This window comes from Patiria miniata, unplaced genomic scaffold, assembly GCF_015706575.1.
Source record: "Patiria miniata isolate m_02_andy unplaced genomic scaffold, ASM1570657v1 HiC_scaffold_22, whole genome shotgun sequence".
NCBI classification, from domain to species: Eukaryota; Metazoa; Echinodermata; class Asteroidea; order Valvatida; family Asterinidae; genus Patiria; species Patiria miniata.
Window position 1 is genome coordinate 10,988,932 of NW_024037061.1, and position 24,058 is coordinate 11,012,989.

Consider the following 24,058-nt stretch of genomic DNA (forward strand, 5'->3'; position numbering starts at 1 on the left):
TGTTAATAAAGATATTGTGTACTACAGTTGGTGACAGTTGTTGAAACAAGTATTCTGTGTCATTTTCTTTGTCGTTCCAGTCAAAACACACAATGAATTGCTTTTTTTGGACGAGACGGGTTTTAGGATCATGGTGTTTAAATGGTGATATTCTTTGAACGGATTGAGCAATTTCAGTATTTTTTTTCATCTAAAAGTAGCTTATGAAATTGGCTTTCCAGTCATTATTATTTTTGGTGCTACATATTTTTTTTTATATGAAATATATTTTATGGGGTTTGGGTTCCACTTTTTTTGACTCACCCTGTATGAGCAGGAGTTTACATACTACTCTTTCGTTGTAGTTGAGCAAAATTTGATAAGAACACGTAAATGTCAACTGTACCTTGGATTTCTGATTCACGAGTGTCGTGCAGCATCATAAACTCTTCAGGGTAGTTGTCCATCCAGTTCCAGATTGCCTGAAAACAGATTTTAAAGAAAAATTAGCAACGAGGACACTTATATCTATGACCAAATTGAAGTTAAGCGGGTTCTGTAAATTGCCCTGTGTGGCCTACTTATGAAAGCAAACGACAGATATATCGTCACCGACACCACGAAGTAACACCCATCTACATACCAGTAAAAACTAGCAATCGAAGAAAACGGCAACTAAAGTTGAACGCCTTCTAAAACAACACTTTGCGTCAAAACGACAGAGTATTTTCAGTTGGGTTTCTCGTTGTGGACACTTGATGAATTGAATTTATTAAATCTGCTGTTTTTCACTCGTTTGTGTATTAAATAAACAAGAAATAAGAGAAAAAAGATGAGTGTTAGTTCGTGAAACCGAAAAAGCTGCGAAACTGTAAATTTTCGTTTTCACGAAGTAACACTCTTCAATGTATTTAACACGAGGAAAGTGCAACTTCAGGTCAGCGCGCGCGCGCGCTCATACAACTTGTTACAAGAAGAGTGTTACTTCGTGAAAACGTTTTTGCTCACTTATGAGCAGAGTGCGCGCCATGCATTGCAATGGAAAATGGAACTTGAGTGTTATTTCGTGAAAACGAAAATTGTCACTTTTACGCAAAGGTTGTCATGGATACTTAGCGTAATTATTAAAGTAAAGCTCTTGAAGCTTTGAAACTTCGTGCAATGGTAGGCCTTGATGAATAATGTTTAAAAATCCAAAAAACTGAAAATCGAAAAAAAAATGCTTTAACACGGTAGAGTGTTACTTCGTGGTGTCGGTGACGATATGTATTTGCGTACTCTCGTGTGCAGAAAACCTTACAGATGAGGATTATGGGGTACTTGCATTGTTCTCCTCTTTAGAATTTTCCTTCTGGGGTACCGTTAGACAAAAAACAACTTCCAGGGCACCATTAACCCTCCTTTTGTTTGATCATTCAGGGACAGTTAAAAATCAATCCTGTTCCCCTGCCATGCCTTTTACACAGGCTAGTCACCAACAGTCAGATCATATTTCTTGTAGGCACTGTGACGGTCAAATTCCATCAACAGACAAAAGCAGGTGACTGGTAGGCACAGCTGGCTTACCAATCTCCTACAGTCAAAGCATAGCTATATCAGGCTTCGTAGCAATCACAGCCCGTCAATCCTGCTTTATGAAGGCAGGGAGCACTCAACTGTTGAAAACAGTCACTTGATTTATTTTGACTGCTGGGCTGGCCTTGTTGCAATCGCCAGCCAGAGAGGGAGGGTTAATCCCTTCGTGCGAGTACCCAGCAAGCTAGCTCTCGTGATGTCAAGTGCATTCATCAAATTTTCAAGTCAATATTTACAAAGTAATTGTGTCTTCACATGAGTCAAAGGCACCCAAGCATACGTACAGAAATGTTTCAACAACATGTATGTTCACTAGAACAAATTCCTTAAAAAATAAAAATCTATTTTACCTTCTCCAGACTGACCACTAGAGTTGCCATCACACTCTTTCTCAGCATGGGAAACTTGCAAATTGTTTCTGTAATAAGATAAAGATGAAAAATATTGAAAATGTCTTCTTAATTACACCAGCTTCTGACTAGATCGATGTTTGTAGTTGTTCAGCATGACTTCTAGAGTGTAGTCAATTGAAGATTGTACAAATAATTCAACTGTCACAAATTCTATTTGGGTCAACCCGAGTTGCTCTCAAAAAAGGGAATATATACAACATTTGGTTTTTGCTGTAATTTTTAGAAATGGATGAATTTGGGAGTTTGTATTTTATAGCAAATATTGTTACACTGACTTGTTTGAAGTTTTGTGTTCGTAGATGCTGGAAAAACCAAGAGAAACAATCATGTTCCTGTAGTCTGGTTCCCTGACCCCACTTAAGATGAAACGGAGCAATTTACAGATGTCGGGGAATTGTAAGGTCAGGGAACCAGTCTAGCTGGCTTGTTCCCGTTCATAGATGTGTAATCGATTGCAAACAAAATGCGGACTAACTAAATATGATAAATTGGGGAGCCAAAATTTAATACTCTACTCAGAGACTCAAGGGAAGTCAAGTCAATTTGTGACCTGAGTCAGATATGTCGAGTTGTAATTATAACACAGTAACAAAAACTCTGTAATTTTTGATGAGGTGAAATGAGAGTTTGATCAAGGGATTAATTAGTGTTCATACCAGTTAAGAGCTTGGTCAATCGTCTACAATCCATGTTGATGTGTTGGATCAGTTCAATGTCTGACTCGTCGCCCGATTCATCGGTGATTTTGGCAAGGGCGTCAAGTCTGCACAAAATACAAGCAAATAAAATAGATACATAAAAATATGAAATTGAAAAGCATTCAAAAGAAATCGTTGGTAATATGATTGATTAAGCCTCCTGCTGTCTGAACAGTCATAGACAGTCAAAAAAATCAATCCTCTTCCCCTGCCATGCCTTTTACACAGGGAAGTCACCAACAGTCAGATCATATTTCAAGCAAGCACTCTGACTAATCAAATTCAGTCAAAGGACAAAAGCAGGCAAGTGGTAGGCACAGCTGGCTTATCAATCATCTACAGTAAAAGCATAGCTGTATCAAGTTGAATAAACAGCCACAGCCAGTCAATCCTGCTTCATGTAGGCTGGGAGCTCTTAACTGTTGAAAACAGACACTTGATTGATTTTGACTGAAAGGACAACTTGGCACAGAATGTATGTATGTTTGCATAGGAGGGTTAATCTGTTTAAAAACTGCATAATCCTTGAAGGCCTTTGAAACAGAAAGAAGAAGCCTACCTTGCATATATCCGGCTGAAGACCGCGTTGAAGTTGTTGAGGCTGAGAGCAAAGAGGACTTGGGAGGCAGCCATCTTGAGTTGCGCGGTCAGTGGGTGCTCGCCGGGAACGTTAAGAAGTTGACAGACCTCCGGTAGGAGGGACTTGACCAGCATGGTCTCATTGGAGCGAGATGTGTCTTTAGGTTGCTGAAAGGAAAAGAAAAGGAAGGAGAATAATAGTCATTGTAGATTTCTCTATCTGAAATAAAAATCCTTGTGAGATTACTCGTCAACTCGTAAAGTTAAAGGGAAAATACAACATTTGCAAACATCAAAAAATAAAACTACCAAATCATTTTGAAATACCTTGCTGGACTGTTAGTGAATGACAGTGTAAAGCATCCTGTAAAATCATGGCACCTGGTATACTGTCATTTTCAAGAAAAGTGGTATTTTTGTATCAATTTCCAACGCTGATCGGCTGACCAGCGTTGGAAAAAACTGGCTTTTTTTCAAATACTGGCCCCAGTTGACCATCGCACTTGTTTGCAATCGATTACACACCTATGAACGGGTACAAGCCAGCTAGACTGGTTCCCTGACCTTACAATTCCCCAATGTATGTAAACTGCTCTGTTTCGTCTTAAATGGAGTCAGGGAACCAGACTACAGGAAAATGATTGTTTTTCTTGGTTTTTATAGCATTTTCGAACCCAAAACCTCAAAAAAGTCAGTGTAACTATATTTGCTATATATTTCCAACCCCCCAATTCCATCCATTTCTGAAAATTACAGCAAAAGCAAATGATGTAAGTTCCCTTTAACTCAGGAGGTACTTACTGCTGATAGGCATTTTTCCAGTGTGTCCAGGACAATGAGCTGGGATTGATGGAGAATCTTGGCTTCCTCTTGACCAAGTGGTCTCTGCCAAAATGACCCAAAATAATAGCAAAGTTTATTTTATATACATACATACAAAGTACAGCTTTAACCCTAACCTTCCCAAATCCTCCAAAATCATCTTTGCAAAATTGAGGATTTTTCAGGATTGGGGCTATATGGCAAAACTGTGTGGCTGATTTTGAAGGATGTACTGTGTCTGGATCTTGGGCTGGACCTTGTGTTGTTTATGCTCAGCTATGCATACATTTAGGCCTAGATTATACTTGAAGTCCTCCGCACTGCTCCAGGATGTCACTGGCTCTGCCTCATCATATTGACAGTGATTGCCGGAGGATTTTGCAGGATTGAGGCAGTGGTCACCCCTCCGAGGACCACGTTCAAGAAATAACGGAGGATTTTGGAGGATTGAGGCTGCATCCTAGCAAAAATGCCGAGGGAGTTAGGGTTAATCAGGGTTGTTCTTGTTTGTTAAAGATATCTGTACATAGGATGATTCAGCTTGCATGCTTTTTTTTTTTTTTTTTTTTGGAAGCAACGAAATTACTGAAAATCCTAAGTAGGGCGAATAAATTAACAACTAACCTGTTGAAATGTGAAGATGCCCAATAAAAAAAAGTAGTTTTCTTTGTAAACACAAAACATACAAGTTTGAAAATTCGCTAGAAGAAAAAAAATTCAAATCTTAAAAAAGAGTAGTCAACAATAGTTCTGTTTAAACATTTACAAAATAAAAACATCAAGCGACGGGCCTACCACGGAGGATGGGTTGAGATTGTTGAGTATCTTGGCCAGCCCATTGATGACCTGGGAGAACAGACGCTTGCTGACGCTGATCAGGCAGGTTTTGCTGCGCTCCAAATCGGCATGGGCCTGGCCAGACTGACCACTCAGACGAGATGGCAGCTGGAAAAAAAAAAAAAAAAGTAAAGACCTGGATGTATGCAAACATCATCGTAAAACCGTGAAGGGAAACTATTCACAAGTAAAAGTTAAAGGGTAATTCCACAGTTATTCACGTTACATTTTCGTAACGTGAGTAACCGATTTTGTGCGTCTTGTTTATCACACATAACACATTTTTCTGGATGTCATCTTTGGTGCTTAGGTAGGTCTAGGTCTTCTCTATCTACCATGGGGATAACAGTCATTAAACCTTTTCAGTAAGGTAATTACAGCCCAAGGAAACTCAAAAGTACATCAGAAATGTAACGTGAGTAACCGTGGAATTGCCCTAAAGATAATTTACAACATTTTCAATCATCAAAAAACAAAACTACCAAATCATTATGAAATGCCTTACTTGACTGTTAGTCAATAATAGTCTCAAGCATCCAGTGAAATCATGGCACCTGATGTGCTGTCATTTTCAAGAAAAGTACATTTTTTTAAAATCAATTTCCAACGACGGTCAGCCGACTGAAAAAAACCCGGACTTTTTCAGATACTGCCGCCCCCCCCCCCCCCCATTTCACCAAATTTAGTTAGTCCACAGTTTGTTTGCAATCGGTTACACATCCGTGAATGGGCGCAAGCCAGTTAGTCTGGTTCCTTTACATGTAACTGACAATTCCCTGATGTCTATAAGTTACTCATTTCCGTCTGAAGTTGTGTCAGGGAACCAGACTACAACATTTTTTTTACTTGTTTTATTTTCCAGCATCTACGGACACAAAACTCTAAAAAGGTCAGTGTGAAAATATTTGCTATAAACTACTGACCCCCAAGTCCATTCTTTCCCCCAAAAATACAGCAAAAGCAAATGTATATATATATTACATTTAACTATCTTAGCGCATAGGCCAACAAAAAATTTCAAGTCAAAACATGACAAAACATATGCTTGGATAAAAATAGTCATATTTTTACTTGTATTCATGTACCTTATGACATATAACTCCCACTAATTGTCCTACAACCTATTATTAATTTAAAGGGAAAATACAACATTTGCAAACATCAAAAAATAAAACTACCAAATCATTTTGAAATACCTTGCTGGACTGTTAGTGAATGACAGTGTAAAGCATCCTGTAAAATCATGGCACCTGGTATACTGTCATTTTCAAGAAAAGTGGTATTTTTGTATCAATTTCCAACGCTGATCGGCCGATCAGCGTTGGAAAAAACTGGCTTTTTTCCAAATACTGGCCCCAATTGACCATCGCACTTGTTTGCAATCGATTACAAACCTATGAACGGGTACGAGCCAGCTAGACTGGTTCCCTGGCCTTACAATTCCCCAATGTATGTAAACTGCTCTGTTTCTTCTTATATGGAGTCAGGGAACCAGACTACAGGAAAATGATTGTTTTTCTTGGTTTTTATAGCATTTTCGAACCCAAAACCTCAAAAAAGTCAGTGTAACTATATTTGCTATATATTTCCAACCCCCCAATTCCATCCATTTCTGAAAATTACAGCAAAAGCAAATGATGTATATTCCCTTTAAACCAATTAAAATAATGGCCACACCCACTGAAAAAAAACATCCCTCAAAACTGCCATGCAGCTTCCTTAATATCTCACTGCCGCTGAGTCAAAGAATATTACAGATGGACAACTCTCTGAAAAAATCAAAGTTGTAGCCCAAACATTTTTGTTTTCATGCAAGATTACAAATGATGATTTCGTTAATTTTTTTAATAAGCAGTTTGGGATTGTATTGGGCTTTATGTTACTTTTTGGAAGCTGAGGAATATGCAAGTACCTTGTTGATGTGACCTGATGTTGATGTTTCTTGGGGCTTTTTGACGCTAAAATTACAGCATGACTGGAATGCAGAATCTTTCCCCACTTTTAGGGCTGTGTACAAAGTCTATGGTATGGGGAGTCGTGAAACTTCATATTTTTTTGTAATTACTGGATACATTTTCTGGTCCTAATTTCGGGAAAAATGTTGCAACCTGACGCCACTTCAGCGGTTGTGTTCAAAGTCTATGGAGAGTCCAGAAAATGTTCTTCTCTTCTTCTTCTTTCAATTGAGTGCTAACTTCACAATTGAAGACTACAGCACATATGGTGGGGTGTGATGCGAGAGACGTCTTAATTTTTAGTTAAAGCCCCTTTAAATGTATCGGCAGTTGGTGCTGTGTAAGTTGTTATGTAAAAGGGTAAAGCTGTGAATTACAACGGCAGTTGTTCTATATGTAAGTATTTCCTAACAAAATTGGAAATGTTTCTCAGTACCAGATCCATGTCTTATCATCATTTTTACAATGAATGACCTTCGATAATTTCACGTATTTTTAACATTTCCAATAGATCTTATCGCAAATACCACTTGACTCGAGTCTCGAGTCGAGTCGAGTCGCGAAAAATAGTGACTCGAGTCAGACTCATCAGACTCTTGACTCCAGTTAAAACTGTCGTTTTCCTAGTTCCGTTTTTTTCCTAGTTCCGGATAGCTTCAAATAAAACCTACCTCTTTTGGATTAGTCTCCAAAAAATTTTTTTTCAGACAAAGTGCATTTTGAAAAGGAAAATGTAAGCTTCTTGACACACAAAGGTCTTACCGATAAAATCTTTAGAAGAGGAATTTTGGCCGGATTTCCGACTCGCTTTTTGACATGTTCGGACCGTTTGTAGAAAATCGCAGGAGTTGCGAATCGACGAAAAATTTTCTCCTCGGTACATCACTCGTATCGTGTGATTTTGAATATTTTGTTCATACACTACAGTCGTATAAACTCTTCCGTCGAATGTTTGTTGAATCAAAATAAGTTGTAGAGTCTCTAACTTTTGAAAATTCGCCAACAAATGACCGTATGTTTTTTGCCTAGTTCCGGATAGCGTGTGTACTTACGACCCAACTACAGACGCGTTAATCGATTTTGTGTGACGTATTCTGTGTGCTGTGTCAAATCTTTTCGGTCTCTGCGTGAGTTCGTGCCGTTGCGCTGCAGACAAACGCTTCAAAATCATTTACGTTTTTCTCTTTTTTAAAATTTGTTGGAATTCTCTTGAATTAACTATTTTTGGAAAATTAAATAATACTTTATCAGAAATGTGCTTGATTCGGGGTTTTTTTGGCTGAAATTTTTTTTTTTTTCGCGCGCAGTGTTTGATCGATTCGGAACTGATTGAAGCGATCCGGAACTAGGAAAAAGGGCATCGGTACTTTTGACGTCGTAAAGTCAAATTAAAAGGAGCTTAAATTTGAAAAATTATTGTGTAGTATCTCCATCACTCAAGGTAAACTTTTTAATCAATGTCACTTGAATTCCTGGCGTAGTTGAGCAGCTGAAACTAGTGAAAGCTGCCTGAATGATGTTTGCTATCCGGAACTAGGAAAACGACTGTAGGCCTCGGCCTAGAACTCTGTAGAATAAACCCAACACTGACGTAAATGAAAAACACGGATATGACTGAAAAGTGACATGACTGGAAAGGAAACAATCATATGACAACAATGAATGAACTTGAATCATTAATGACATATTGTGAACAGCTACTGCTAGTGGACACACGCACACACACAAAACAAACATTCAAAATGTGCACACAGAATCCCAATCAAAGGTGTGTCATTGTGTGATTCTGCGTAAGACAAAAAGTTGCCATTTTCATGCACAATGCTTTCGTGACCCGCGGCAGCACACCATGGTTCAATGCACAACTGTCATGACTGTAGCTCGTCGTAGTAGTATGGCCGAGGCCGGCCGCTGCAGGGCTAGGGAGAGCGCGCAATTCCAATGCAATGATCACAAAAATTCCATCCAAATTCGACACTCTTCCCGACCGTGTCTCGCCACAAAAAGGGCCACGACAACCCCCTCACCTGTTCCTCGAATCGTGTGATCAGCTGTGACACCCATTCGATGGGCCTATGAGCAGCCATGCCGGGTGGGAAAAACACAGAAAACGGTAGATGACGGGCCGCCACACACACGCTGTGTATCTTCGATGTTCATCGGTCCGCCATGACACATCCGAGTACTTGACGGCCCACTGCGCATGCGCACGACACCCATGCCAAATATGGAAAGTGGGATCGGAAGTTAATGGGGACAACTTACACGTTATGGGGTGCACTGTATAGAAATTGGAGGATATAATGCATCAATTAATTTTAAAAAAAATCCGGTCGCATTTAAATATTGTAAACATTGTTTTAAAAGAGGTATTTCAATGAATTTTAGGGTGTTTCAAACGTTACATACTTGAAGACAGAACATCATAAAGCAAAAACGTCTTTTTTTGGGGGGGGGGTGTTTCGAGTCAAGTGATTTTATTTCACTAACCTAAAAAGCAATCACGGAACACAAAAATTGTATTCACATTGCTCAACGCAGTTACGTTCAGTACGTAGGCCTATGTATAAATCCATGAAGAATATTCACCGCCTATTGCTTTTCAACGCGCAACAAATAAATAACAAGATATAATACTTATACCTCCGTGACGATTTTTGTTAGTAAAGTTACATTTTCGGAAACTCGGAACTCAGACTTTAATATTTTCAAACATTTACAATGGGACCACACAGTTAAACAAAAAAGGTATTTCTGAAATACGCAAAGTTATTAACACAAACATTACAACAGTGCATGCACAAGAAAACAAGTGCGAGTGCACAATAAGCTCTGACGAAAAATGCGGCACATTATGGAACACCATACTTTTGGTCAATGTTGGATAGACTGTCCCCCCCCCCCCCCCCCCCCGTAAATATCTAGCTCCCATTGAAACTGTAGCGAACTTGAAATCTGTGCCGGGGACTGGGGGATGGGGGATGACTAAAATAACAAAATTCTCCGGCCGTGAAACTTCGAGACTGAGACCAGGGGGCGCTGTTCTGATGCAGATGTACATGTATACTTACGCCCCTTCAACTTACATCAAAACAGCGCATTTAAAGCTTTTGATCTTATTTTCCCTTCTTCAGTACTATTAAATACATTTTAAGAAGTTCGAAAATTACCTCATAATCCGCCTTTTTTTTGTTTATCATATAGCTCAACACGAAAAGTGTGGGGGCAATGATCCAACGGCCCACCCCACCTGGTCAAAAAATGGGGGGGGGGGATATATACCCCCCCCCCCCCGGATTTACGTCCCTGCTTAAAGCCTTTGATTGGATCGCCTACGCGCGCAGTATGATTGTTTATTTTTGAATCGCCGCTGTTCAATTGTGCACATGGGGACGCCCGGGTCATTCAACACACGAATTTCTAGAAACTCTCGCTTATATTTAACAAAAAAGTGGGGCCAAAAATAATGGCATGGGGTTCTGGGCGTGGCCCGCTTAAGGCCCCCGATTTGTTTTTGGGATCCATTCTAGATGCTCTGTGGTGCGATCTGAGGCAATTTCTGACCACTTTGACTGATTTTTTTTTAGGAAAAGATGGTGGTGTATGCATGGCTGCCTTTATTGCGACGTCACTTCATAAAAAATGGGTTCTTTTCTTGGGGGGGGGGGGGGTGGCCCCCGTTGCGCCCCCACCCCCCCCCCACCCCCAGATCCACCCTTGCTAAGTTAAGGTATTTAAGTACCATACACAAAAAGTACACAAAATCACCAGTGTCTCCATGAAAGAAATTTCAAGCATTTCAACTGCATTTTGTTGTAAATATTGAATGGCAATACCTCTCTCTTTATTGACATAATTTGCCAGAGATACTCATTACCCCAAAAAAATTATTGCAAATTAGAGACCAGGCTATTGCCATTTTGCAATAGGCTGGTTGCAGGTAAACATTACCGTTGATAGCGATGTGAAAAAGTGCGAGTGCATGCATGAGTTCTGACCGACGGTGTTGAAAGACGACTTGCATGACAGTATCAGTGCCTGAAATCGATCAAAATGATCCCTGCTAGAGCTTAAAATCGATCAGAATCTGAAAAATGCGACGCCGATGGTACATATGTAACACCATACATTTGGTGAATGTTCCGAGGACGGACGACAGACAGACAGACAGACAGACAGACAGACCAACCCAAAGTGACATGTATAAAAGCTCCTGCCAGAGCTTTCAAACGAAATAGCGCCCTCAAATACGACGCAACGACAATTTACCGCTACAAACTTTCAGTAGTCACATTAATTTTGTGTTTTCAATCATCACCTTGCTATAGCAATTTTGGAACCATTAAGGATAATGGTAGACACAATAATAGGAGGGCACTTTCATGTCCGCAAGAGGGGCAATTGACTAAATATGGGGGGTGCCCCTCTGGCCCCCCCCCCCCCCCCCCCCCCCCGTTCCGCCGCCCCCGCAATATACCATAATAGCACGTATGATATGGGCCAGAGGGACACCCCCCACTTATTTTCTGTTGGTAATTGTGCTCCCTGAATCTCAGGAATTCTTTTGAACATGGAGTAAGCGGGCCTAATAAGATAAAGAATTACGGTTGCACCATGTGACAAATGTTCTTTTGTGAGTTATCAAGGATCTGAACAGACCCGGGGGAACTCAAGGTTTCGGACTTTGTCGGACAATTGCTCCATGGTCGATCGGATAATACTCTTCCCGCCGTCAGGAGTCTGTATGGTGGCCCTGAAGGGACATAACCGGTCGTGAATATTTGTTGCGACGTAGTGAATTTATTCACGACTAGTCGTGAACGTGAATATTTTCGCGACGCCGTGAACATTTTTCACGACTAGTTGTGCAACAAATTCTCGACGTCGCGAAAAATATTCACGACTATTCGTGATTTTTTTGTCGTGAATATGTTTCCAGTAACTTGAAGGGTTCAACAACAGTGTGCATCAAGTTGATTTTTGACCCGCGGCCGCGTGATGCGCAACGTATCTTGGTACTTGTGTCTGCTATTAATAATACAAGCTAGCAGCAGTAGTATGTCGTTCCTCCATACCACGCCACGGGCTCCGCTAGACCATTTTGAATGGGGGGGGGTGCCCTCAGGAATTTGGCCGACGGACGGTCACGCAAAATGCGTGTAATTGGTAATTTCCTCCCAAGATTATCCCTTCAACTCCATTTCTAATTTCCTTTACAAATATAATTATGAATGGTGAATTATGTTGATTATAGTTTGAATGGATCAAATTTTTCAGTGGGATAAGTTCAACTTCAAAATCGTCAAAATTTTGCCCTATCATATTGAAAAGTATTGGACATTTGCTCGTCGCAAAACTGCGTGTACACGCTCAGTACGTGTGTGCATACCTTTTTCAGGCCCGATCCCTGATCCCCGGACTGGAGGGGGGGGGGGGGTCTTTAAATCCTAAAGTTGAACTTTCTATATGCGATCGCGGAGCGCGAAGCCCTGAAGGCATGGGGTTCAGGGCCCGCTTGAGGGCCCCAGGACATTTTTGGATTCGATGCTCTGTGGTGCAATCTAATGCATTTCCTGGCCACTTTCTTCGTGACTTTTGAATGAAATGTGCTTGAGTTTAATAGGGAGAATGGGGGTGGGTCATTAAAGTTGATAGAATACATCACATAAATCACACCAAAACTGTAGCTTGACTCTGTTTAGCTTGATCCATGATTTTGAATCGTTACCAAGAATCACCTAAATTCGTAACTGCCTGCGTGTTTGCACGTGTTTGTGTTTCAAGTTGTACAGCTATATAGCTCTAGCTGTCAACCGCCGTATATGAAGCGATCTCGCGCGGCAGCTCGTGCCGACATAACAGAATGTACAATCTTTTGCCATGGGTTGCTGCAGAACCAGTGCGCTTGAACATTATCGAAAAAAAGCGGCAACTTCCGAAAAAAAAGCTCGTCACCAGATCAGTTGAAACTGTTTGGAGATGGCATTAGGACCGAACATTGTTTTCCACGTGGCTTGTTTGAACGCGGATACCGTAACAACAAGGCAGATTTAGCCCTTCTTCCTAAAATAGGCGAGAATCCCGTGAAAGCGAAGTAAAACCGATAAAAAGATCCCGCTTGTTTGTGTACAGTACTCTAGCTACTACCCACAAATAAAACCCTTCAAGCTACTGAACAAAAAATATATTCGCAACAAAATTCGCGACTAGTTATTACATGTAGCTCCACATGGATTGCGGTGATCACAATTATTCTACGCATGCACTAGCGCGCATGTGCCTGGCAGACCATTTGGCCATCATGACGTATGCCTTCATCGTGTTGGTGGTACGTATTGTTTGCGTGATGCGAATAATAGTCAACAATTCAAAACGTCCTTCTGTGTTCAGAACTCCCTTTTGAAAATAAGCAAGCAGTTTCAAGAGATAAATACCATTGTTTTTCTTGTTTGGCTGTGTGGTCCTTTTGAGAAAAACACATATCCACCCAAATCATCGAATTTTAAACACATTGTTTGGTTTGCTTGGCCAACAGTGTGTTACGCAACAGAAGGTTGCAACTTGCATTGAAGGAATCTTACTTCGTGGTGCACTCAAGCGAGAGAATTATTATTGTGACCCGCGCTAAATTTTACAGCATAGAGCAAGGAAACAGCGGTAATAGAAAAGCGAGTAGCAAACTTGCACCGTGGTTTATTTGCCCGGTGAGTTTCTTCCCGGGATATAGCGAACCAAGATCGACTGTCTCAGGTAAGGATGTAGTGGATGTCATGTATCATGAGGTGGGACGAGTTGACGTCATCCGATGAAAACATCTATTTATTTGCACACCAGTTTTCATCGGTTGCTTTGACTCAAGAACCATAGTAAAGAACATAGGTCTTGGCTAGATGATAAGCATAAATAATTCCCGGATGTCCATGCCCTTAAGTTACAGGTGGGCGCGGACATTGCTGACAAACCACTGACGGGGCACTCAAGCGGCGAGGCGTCAGTGGCGCATCGGGGGTGGGGGGGGGGGGCTCGTGTGTTTTTGTACCTGACAAACTTAGAATACTGGAGTCTTATAATTATGTAGCGCACGTATCTACCAACAATTAGGTACTCAAGGCGCTGGAAATTATGTCTATTATTAACGACAGGTAAATGACGTTTTATGAGAAATATGAGACCCATAATGTAGCACCTTATAAGGGTATACAAGGTGCTGCAGCGCATATTGCAGCCACTGCCAGAAACACGGGGATATACCCCTTTCCTTTAACGATAATTAAGTGTAACTGGGTTCTTTAACGTGCATAACACAACACACGGGACCTACGGCTTTAACCATCTGAAGGACAAAGCAATAATGGTAAAGTGCCTTTGCCCAATAGCACAAGCATGCATGCCCCCACGGTCAGGATTCGAACCCATTTACCACGGCAGACGAGTCAAAACACCGTAACCATTGGACCACAGCACCCGCCACTAAACTTGCACAAACTTTTTAATGGAATACATTCCGAGTTCAAACTGGCAGACTGTTTGCAATCGATCTATACACGTTGAAAGTCTTAAACTTAAGTGTTATTCGCTCATGAAAGAGGAACGGATATATTTGCCTGTACAACGTATGTTTTAGTGTAAAATCCATCGCACGATTCATTTCACACTCTTGGAGATAAGGCAAAAAAAAAAAAATATTCGGTCTCTGGTCAGACCAAAGTTCCGGAATTGATGCGGCTACGCGGTGGTTTTTTTTGTTGTTTTTTTTGCCTTTCTTTGTTTGTTTGAAGCTTGGATTGTACAGACAAGGTAGGTACTATTTTGCTTTTGTTGTGTCCTCATATACATTGGGGACCTCCATAATTTGCCTTGGTGCCCTCCATCATTGGTGCCTTGGTGCAATTTCCCCATTCCTTGGTACAACAATTTGGTGCGGCAATAGAGGGCGCTGCTGTAGCTACCGCGGACAATTTGGAAAAAAAAAAAGGTTGACGCGCATGATTAAAATCGACGCGCGCGCTGACCAGAGACCGACTTATTTTTTTTTTGGCCTAACGGAACGTTGATAACGCGTGTATTGACGAACGTCTTATTATTATGTACAGTGATATGAGTCAATCGCTGATAAGAAGGCAGACTTTACATACATAACTGTTATGTAATATATTTGCCAATAATAGGAGGTAACAAGGAGGAATTCATTTATTCAATGTCATTTTTTGAAGTTTGAACCCTGTCGTTATATAGCATTAAAAAATAATAACTTCTGGTAGCGCTTATATAGAGCGTCCAAATTTGTCTAAATGGCTTTTTAACATGTGCTCAGCTTTGTTTTTTTTATCTTTAAAAAGAAAATTACCTATACGAGAAGCGATTGTATTCGGAAGCCGCGGCAACTGCGTTGAGAATTAATTAAGCATGGTCAGGAAAAAAGAGAAGAAATTATGATTACAAACGCAACTACTTGTGCATGCATGGAGGAAACAATACGCGTGTGGGTTGACATGCGAAACGGGGTAGATGACGATAAATCTTTGCGACGACGACTAAAAATGTTCTGCTGGAAATGTAGTTTCCCCAAAAAAATTACAAATTCCATTCTCTGAGTGTGACAACAATGAAATCACATCATTCAAGATACAATAATATCATGTCTCACGTTAGTAGGACTACTCGTAGACTCATTGGTTGTATTGCGCATGATTTGGTGGACAGAATAAGAACAGGGACAAGTACGGTATCGAGGTTAGTCCATACACTGTTATTTCGGTTGTGTACTACATGTATATGAACCTATAGCAACCAGTTGTGTAAAAAAAAATTGAACAAGTTGTGTAATATTTTACACAAGTTGTGTAATATTTTACACAAGTTGTGTAAACAACAGTTTACACAACGGGTTGCTAGGTTCATAATAGTACACAACCGTTTGATTTTCACACAACCGAAATAACAATGTATAAGGTAAATCAGATACATAGGAGTCCAGATTTTATATGACACTGGTCCGCAAGTCGTATGCTCCCTGATTCGCGAAGACATCCACCTGTTTTTTTCCCCTCAAAAATTGAAGGAAGTGAATGAAGATGCTGCTGGCAGAGTGCGCCGCGAAGAACGAGGAGGTTTCGTCTTCTGGTCATCTCGGCAATATGGCGGAAAACTTGAAGAACGACGGAGGGGTTCAAGTCGATGTTACAACAGCCAAAACCGGTGAGAACATGTAGCCGGCGAAGGTTATAGGGAATAAATGTGTGCTTGGCCGGTTTTAAACAAAAATACCAGTTTGGAGTCTGAACACTGAAAATGACCCGAGCCGATTATCAGTGTCCAGACTCCAAACCGGTCTTGAACACGGTGCTTAATACGGCCAAGCACATAATTATTTATTCCCATTCTTAAATAAATTTTCGGTCAACAGTCAAACAAGTTCAAAAATTATAAATTTCTAACGATTTCGTTCAACAAGTTACTTCATTTTTTTTTAAACCCCTCTAGCTATGTTATGGTATAGTCGTAAACAACTCCTTATATCATTGGCGCGCGCGTTGCGTGTACTGCGCGATGTGACGCAGAACGCAGCTGTGCCGGTATAGTGTGAATTTAGGCGTATGAAATACGGACTCATTGGAAGTATTGCGCGCACCTAACCGATCAATGTAACGTTCAACCAGTCAAAGGGTAAAATGGACCGGTTTTGTGAGTCCAAATTATGTGACACAGGAATAGTGTTTAAGACCAGCCAGCCGGTGTTTTATCAACCGTTTAAGACCGGCCACGTGACGATGGGGGAGGGGGAGCGGGGTGTCAGGGAAATCCAGACAGAATAAGAAACTTTGCTCCACAACAACTATTAAATTAACTCAATGAACGGTATGTGGGAGGGGTTATGATAATGATAATGAAATACGGATAACCATATTCCATCGGCAACACAATTACATTAAAACAGTAATATTGCAAAGACAAGATAAGTCAGCGGTAGCACCATGTGAATATTTATTCACATGATTTATTCACATGGTGCTGCCGCAAACTTATCTTGTCTTAGTATCTTTCCACCAGGCAAACCTTCAAATCTCACTAATATTGTATCAAAAGTAAGACAAAATTAAATTGTTTTCAATTTATACTTACAATTTACTACCAGTACTTAAAAATGTATTTTATTATACACTTACTAAAAGCCAATACATGCACATGTGATTAAAATACTCATATTTATTACGTTAAAACCATTGGCCATTTTATCGCTTGGTTAAGTGTTTGAAGAGATGGATTGAATTTGGGACAAAAGATTGTCGAAAACGGAGTGACTAGTTTGTCTGTGGTGGACGGAGTCTGATGCCTGAACGATTAAAAACAATTATAGCCCCCTTCTCCCGTAGAACCACACCAGAACAGACACTGATACATGATCAGAGCTGGATATCTAGGGTTTGTTCAAGGGGAGGGGGATGTAGCTCTAAACGGGTGCCAAAGCCACGCCCCTACTTGAGATGATACACAGCTGCTATTTTATGAAGAAACAATGCCCACACCGGATTTTCTGGTGAAATACATCATGGCGACAATTTGTTTTCTCTTTGTTTGTTTTTATTAAAATATGTAATGATCGTCTTGATGTGTTCCTACGTGAAAAGTAATGATTTTCTGGAAGGACGATATAACCTCATCATTGAACGGTTGACATAGCAACGAGTTGATTCAAATCACTAATGACGCATATAACTTTTTTAAGGTTTCTGGTCATTAAGGACTAATGATGATCCCTTATAAGTGAGAGTCTGGTTCTGTGTCAATAGGTTCTAATGATCACATGTATTATCCCGGGACGTAGAATAATTATGTGCCTAAACTATAGTGGTGTTCATACCAAGATATGCTACTACAGCCATATGGGGTTGCGAAGGCCGATTTCTAAGTTACGTAATACTTTATTTTGAATGAAACAACATGCACACAGACATGTTGATGTTCGCGGGCGAAATCTTTGAAAATCAATTTCTCCCGTAGTTGGAAGACCGTATCTTTATGCAACTTTCAGGGTATGTTTTTCTAATAATGATCCAACTATGTGCTTAAACTCATTGTAATATGTTCAGCACTTTTTCTTGAAATTGGAAGAATAGCCTGGTTACGTGCATTTTTTAACAGTTGTAACACTGGTGTTTGCAATATCTGTCAATCTTTTTAAAGCCTCACGAATGTTAATACGGTTCATATCCATTTTGTGCACAGTAAACATTTGCACTATCGCCCCCTTCACGAGTTATTAATTAATAAATATCACCCACGGCCGGCTTCCATTGGTCGATACCGAGACCCACGCGAAGTCACGCCGAGTCACGCTAATGAATATGCTAACATACGCTTCGTCGCTGTTGCCCCAAAATCGGCCAACCTGAAAACCATGCACGTCGGAGTTTGAGCGGAAAAAATCCTCGACGAAATTTTCCTTGGAGATACTTCAAGGTTTGACACAAGCGTTTCCAACAACAGATTAAGCTGAAATTCGGTATATATTTAGATGATTAGTGTTCAACTACTCGTGAAATGACAACTTGTGTGGATTCCTAGAAATTGAGATAAATACATAGATTTGGGGACGTTTTCGAACGATTTCTTAATTCACGACTTTCAGGTCAGCTTTACCAGGCTATTGAGGTCGTTCGGCATCGATGACGGCGATTTTTTTACTGACATGAAGTTAGAATTTCTTCTTCTGTTATAATTTAACATTTCAATCATACTGAGCATATTTTCTGAGAAACACAATATTCAAAAACCATGGGTTTGTGTGTGTGTGTGTGTGGGGGGGGGGGGGGGTGCATGAATTTCACTGCTTGGCCTGTAGCGTCCAAGTACGTAATCGGATTAACTTTGTCCAACAACAGCGACGCTAAGGCTGTCGCAACCACACGGCTGACTATCAGTTCGGAAACAAAAATCGAGGTCGGAGGACGGCCTTCATACCTCGAAATGAACACTAAATATCTTGTTTAACTTACAAACGCTAAACAATTTAAACGGAATGTTGAATGTGTTTTCAGAAAGTCTCTAGTTACAAAATTAAGCATGTGTTTGAGGCTTAGTTTTCGTGCATCTGTATAATGCATAAGGAATCTGACTCAAAATTTAACTGAGGCAAAGTTTTACTACGTATATAGCGGCGCCTAGCTCTGCCCTTATTAAAAACGTTTTAAACGGTTGTAACAAAGCGCTTGTAATGTGTTCAAAAGTTAAAATGACTTTTACAGTTTAAGTGAAAAGCTGCTCGGTACTGAATTGTATAAAAGAAAGTAAGAAGATGACAAAATCTTTCTGAAAGACGAACAAAAAGTTAGTTTGATTTGCTGATAATAATTGAAGATCATATCCTTCGTTTTGTCTTCTTTTTCTCCAAGCAAATACGAGAGGAACTTGTCTGGTGTGCGGGGACACATCAACCGCCATCCACTACGGCATTTCGTCTTGTGAAGGATGCAAGGTATAAGAAAGTAATACAATTTCGACGCTGGCAAACCATCAACTTGGCAAGGCATTGGCTTAATAAATTGGATAATTGTTTGGATGGATCCGACCCTTTAGGATTTTATATTTTCAAAGTCACACATTGAAGCACAGTCTATAGGCCTATTCCTATTGTTTTATTTTTCAGTTGAAATAGAGGAGATCTCTTTAAGTTTTGAATTTGCATCAGGAAAATGTCTAAAACTTTTGTATCGGTGGAAGTTTTCTTTGAGGAACCATGTGTTAAATGAACTCTTTTTTAAAGTATGCACTGTTATTCGTAAACTGAACGTTTCAAACTGTGTGACCTGTTCGTCGTGAAATCATCACAATTAGCGCATTTATAACGTTTACACAAGCAGATTTATAGTTACATGAAACGTTAAGCATTCAAAACATTTGTACAGGTTCCTCTCAGAATTCGTGCAAATGTGATTTTACTGAACGTAGAATTTTCAAAACGTTTAATTACACATCTTCCACTCACAATTGGTGTTCTCACAAAGGTGATTTTATTGTTAAACGGCGAGTGTTTAAAACGTTTACACAGGTTCCTCTCAGAATAACTTGTTACATGAAACGTTGATCATTCAAAATATTTAATAACGCACCCTGAACCACAGTACCTAATTCTCAGAACCGCAGTAATTCGCAAAGGAGATGTTATTGTTTACATGCATGTACATGATGCCACAGTGCCACCACAAGCTTACCAAGGCTTTCTGCTGTTTCTCACCATGCGAAATTCCAACTTTCTCGATATCAGTGATCTGATGGAATCGCCTTGTTATTACAATGGGTGCGTGGGGAAGGCCTGAGATCGATCTTGTTCCTCTTTTTTTCTGCCAGAGTTTTTTCTCTCGAGCCATTGCCAACCACGAATCCTTCACCTGTCCGACCAAGACCTGCCGAATCAACAAAGCTACCAGGAACCGATGCATGTATTGCCGATGGAAGAAATGCATCGCTGTGGGAATGTCAAAAGATAGTAAGATTACCCCGTGCAACAGAGAGTATCAAATTGTTCAAGTAATCTGCTCAATAAAATAAAACGGACTTATACTCTACCGTAGGCCTACCGCTGACAACTTGTGACTAATTTTGTTAACAATGTACTGCAACAGAATCAAGGAACTAGACCTTATCTTGCTGCCACCATTTCAGTCATGTTCCCTGTATTCAATAACAGAACTGAATGATAATGTTTTTCTTGTGCAAAAAGGAACCACACTATTTTTCCTTCCAGCCTCGCTTTGGTTACGTTGATTTAAGTAGGGGGAAATCAAGATGGCCGCAACATGATAATGGCCAATGGTAATTGATGGGACAAGCAAAATTCAGTTGAATAATTCATTTGCTGTTTTCTCGCAGGAAGCAAACTCGGCAGACGTCCAAGGAAGAGCCGAGTCTCTCGTTCTGTGCCAAGTGCATTGGCGGGTAAAAGTGCAGACGTCGGTAGTGGTACTTACATGTATTCCTCCTCAGCAGCATCCGATCAAGCTGGCCAGGATCCGTGGCAGACTACGAGCAGTCAGTATGCTTCATCACCAGGGATGTCAAAAACAACTTGGACCGAGACACCTCCGCATTGTGAGCCTCTGGTTCCATTTGAAGGGTCATGCTTCGCCGGGAACAGCACGCCTGCAACCCATCTTCCAGCCACGGGCGAGGGGTCCTGTGGCATCAGGAAGAAAACCGCAGAAAGCCCATCAAACAGCATCGACTTCGCTGACAGGGTATTCGATCATTGGAATTCCATTTACAAGTATCTGTCAAAAGAGGGCACTTACATCAACGTGGTGGAGCGGGCCGACCTGGAACATATTCAGTTTGAAGCAGTCGAGGATCGGCGTCAGATTATGTCCATCTTACTTTCTAACTTCGATCCGTCTATCAGGGACTTTATCAAGTTCATGAAGCTCATTTCGGAGTTCCGTAGGCTGGACGTCCAGGACCAGATTATCTTGATCAAGGAGAACATGTACGAGGCGATCACGCTGCATCAAGCTTTCCTGATGGGAAACTCCGAGATCATACATGTGCTTAGTTCCGCGCACTCAGTCAGGATCCCCTTGAGCCTAACGGTGACTGAATTAGCTCTTTGGAACATGTTGAGAGCCACTTCGGATGTCGGCCGGCAGATGATGCGATTGGGTCTCAACGGGCAACATGCATGCGTGCTGGGCGTCATTGCTATACTTGCTACAGGTTGGTTGATACTTTCATTAACTTTCTGTTCTTAGTTATCTAGCACGTGCGTACGAAAAGTATACACATATAACATTGTGCTTTATAGAAATACATCAGTACTTTGCGCATTGCGTTTCCTGAAACGACTAAGGGACCGATATAGGGGTCAGATATACACCCGTGGTGGATAGACGGATATTATAGGACAAGCGAAGTCTAAAAGATAATTGTTAAACACACCCTTATATATTAAAGAGGCTTGAAATAGTTTGTTGTCAATATTTCAGATCGCATCGGGCTCAAGAACGTGTCTGATATCGAGAGGCTGCGGTCTTTGACCCTAGAGGCCCTGCAGCAGCTCATCATGAGAACCCATCAAGAGAACCACCGTGAGGTCTTCTCTAAGACCATCCTCCTTCTGCCATCTGTCAGAGAAATCAACTGTGACCACAGGAATCTGGTGCTGGCCATGTCTCTGGAAATGCCACAGAGAATGCCGGACCTCCATAGGGAGGTGTTTGACATATGAGGTCGAGATCACCATGGCCGGGGGCCGTATACCATAAGTCCGACGCCTCATAGGTCCGACGCGCCTCATAAGTCCGAAATTTCGGACTTATGAAGCATCGGACTTATGAGGCATAAAATTTATTTATTCCGCCGCATAGGTCCGACGCCTCATAAGTCCGACGCCTCATAAGTCCGACGTCGGAAAAACGAGGCGTTTAATTTGTTGGACCTACGACGCGTCGGAACTATGAGGCGTCGGACCTACGCGGCGTCGGACTTTTTGCAAATGACTGACCTTTATTGAGACGACTATGAAGGAAAAAGTGGCGTCAGGAAGCAACATTCTTTCCCCAGTTGCTGTTAAGCAACTAAATTCTTCAGATGTATTAATTGCTATAGCCATTGGTCGACTATAGATGCTTCCCCTTCAATTCAAAACATGAAAATCACGTGTTCATTTTTACCTTGAATGTTTTGAAGTACTTAAGTCTGATATTACAATTACATGCATGCATGTTTTAAGTTAAAATAGGTCCATTGCTCCCATTGAATGTTTAGAATGATGAATATAAGCAAGTTGAGCAGATGCGTACTAACCGTGGAATTTGCCTTCATGTTTTTTTTTTACACAGATTATTTTTGTCAGTTAGGCCCTAATCATCATTTATTTTAGTTTGTAATATTCGGATTCCAATAGGCATAGTAGTCATTGTTGTTTATCGACTGGAACTATATTTGGCCGAAGATTACAAAATGAAGATGTACATGGGTTCTGATAAAATTAGGTTAGGGCTGGGGTCCATTATTTATTTAAAATAAAAAAGAAAGAAAAGGGGCCTCGGTCTTGTTTAAAGATGGCTCCCCGTGCTGTTTTCAAGTACCACCTCTAACAAAAAAGATAAAAAAAATTTTGCTTGCTATTTTGCTAGCAATATAAAAGTTATTCACTTTTGAATGAGTCATCGAACGGTAAAATCCACCGACGTTTAGTTATTGAATTATTTCTTCACAAAATTTGAATTATTGGCTGCCAGACAATAACTCGGCTCTTGCAGGGCGGGTATTCGTGCGCAGAAAGAAACCCTCCTTTTTTTAAAGGGTTGCAGACGCTCAAGACGGAATAAGTAATTTTTTTGAGAAAAGAAAACATACAAATTGCAAAGTCGTTGTTTGTAGGAGGAAAATCCCATTTTTTAAAGAATTTGAAAACAAAGATCAAGGAGAAAAGGTGACCTTGTTTTTGTTATTTATGGAAAAACCTGCACTGATTATTTCACATACCAAATTGTAGAAAACAAAACACCTTGGGAAAAATTCAGCACTCGAATTTGTTGTCGTAAGTGTGGCACATCTCATTTTGATTCACTGAGTATTTGAACATAATTGTCGGAAAAGATACATTTACACCGACAACAAAACTCATAATAGTTGAATGCACCAAGTTACATGTTTTGCGTAAATACTTGATTATGCTAGTTACCAACATGTAGGGATAAAAGTGAAGCAGCAGCAGCTTTTAAACTTCTCCCTGTAATTATCACAGACAAAAATACTGTAAAAACTAACAAATACGAGTAGGAGAATTGTACCTACATGATACACAAGACATTACGACCGTTACGTCGAGTGAGACCAGACAAGGTTATATCAATGTTTGTAAAACTCAATTCAATTCAATTCAATTCAATTCAATTCAATTCAATTCAATTCAAGAAGACGTTTATTTCATACACCTTTAGAGAAATACATCAATAAATAAAAGAAATCTGGTACATAGCAAGTTAATAAATTCGATAAATATGTCACACAAAAATATAATAAAAGTAAAACTAGCTTAAAACAAATGATAAACTAACTTTTTGTATACAAGAGAAAATAAGGAGTATGGGTTTGTTAAAGTATGGTGGGCTTGTACGATACAGCCCTTACAGACAACAATAACAACAGAAAAACAACATAATAACGAAACTCGAACGAGGCAGACTAGACAAAAGTGACACGA

At 40.4% G+C, this 24,058-nt stretch overlaps 2 protein-coding genes across 5 annotated transcripts in view; one reads left to right on the forward strand and one right to left on the reverse strand.

Annotated features, from left to right (window-relative positions):
• LOC119729921 (neurofibromin-like) overlaps nt 1-9,043 on the reverse strand; it is a 71,179-nt gene extending 62,136 nt beyond the window's left edge. For all 4 annotated transcript variants that reach the window (XM_038202703.1, XM_038202702.1, XM_038202701.1 and 1 more), the window contains exons 1-7: nt 8,886-9,043; nt 4,862-5,011; nt 4,046-4,129; nt 3,225-3,412; nt 2,624-2,730; nt 1,905-1,972; nt 386-461 (exon numbers count right to left, since the gene is read on the reverse strand). In XM_038202703.1, the coding sequence (XP_038058631.1) occupies nt 386-461; nt 1,905-1,972; nt 2,624-2,730; nt 3,225-3,412; nt 4,046-4,129; nt 4,862-5,011; nt 8,886-8,945 (733 nt within the window). In that variant the 5' untranslated portion in view covers nt 8,946-9,043. The remainder of the gene's footprint in view (nt 1-385; nt 462-1,904; nt 1,973-2,623; nt 2,731-3,224; nt 3,413-4,045; nt 4,130-4,861; nt 5,012-8,885) is intronic.
• Nucleotides 9,044-13,185: 4,142 nt separating this feature from the next.
• LOC119730366 (probable nuclear hormone receptor HR3) lies at nt 13,186-22,202 on the forward strand. The gene is made up of 6 exons (XM_038203225.1): nt 13,186-13,608; nt 15,920-16,056; nt 19,251-19,333; nt 20,206-20,344; nt 20,728-21,564; nt 21,834-22,202. The coding sequence occupies exons 2-6, from the start codon at nt 15,927-15,929 to the stop codon at nt 22,073-22,075; spliced, it is 1,431 nt and encodes a 476-aa protein (XP_038059153.1). The 5' UTR covers nt 13,186-13,608; nt 15,920-15,926; the 3' UTR covers nt 22,076-22,202.
• Nucleotides 22,203-24,058: the final 1,856 nt, after the last annotated feature.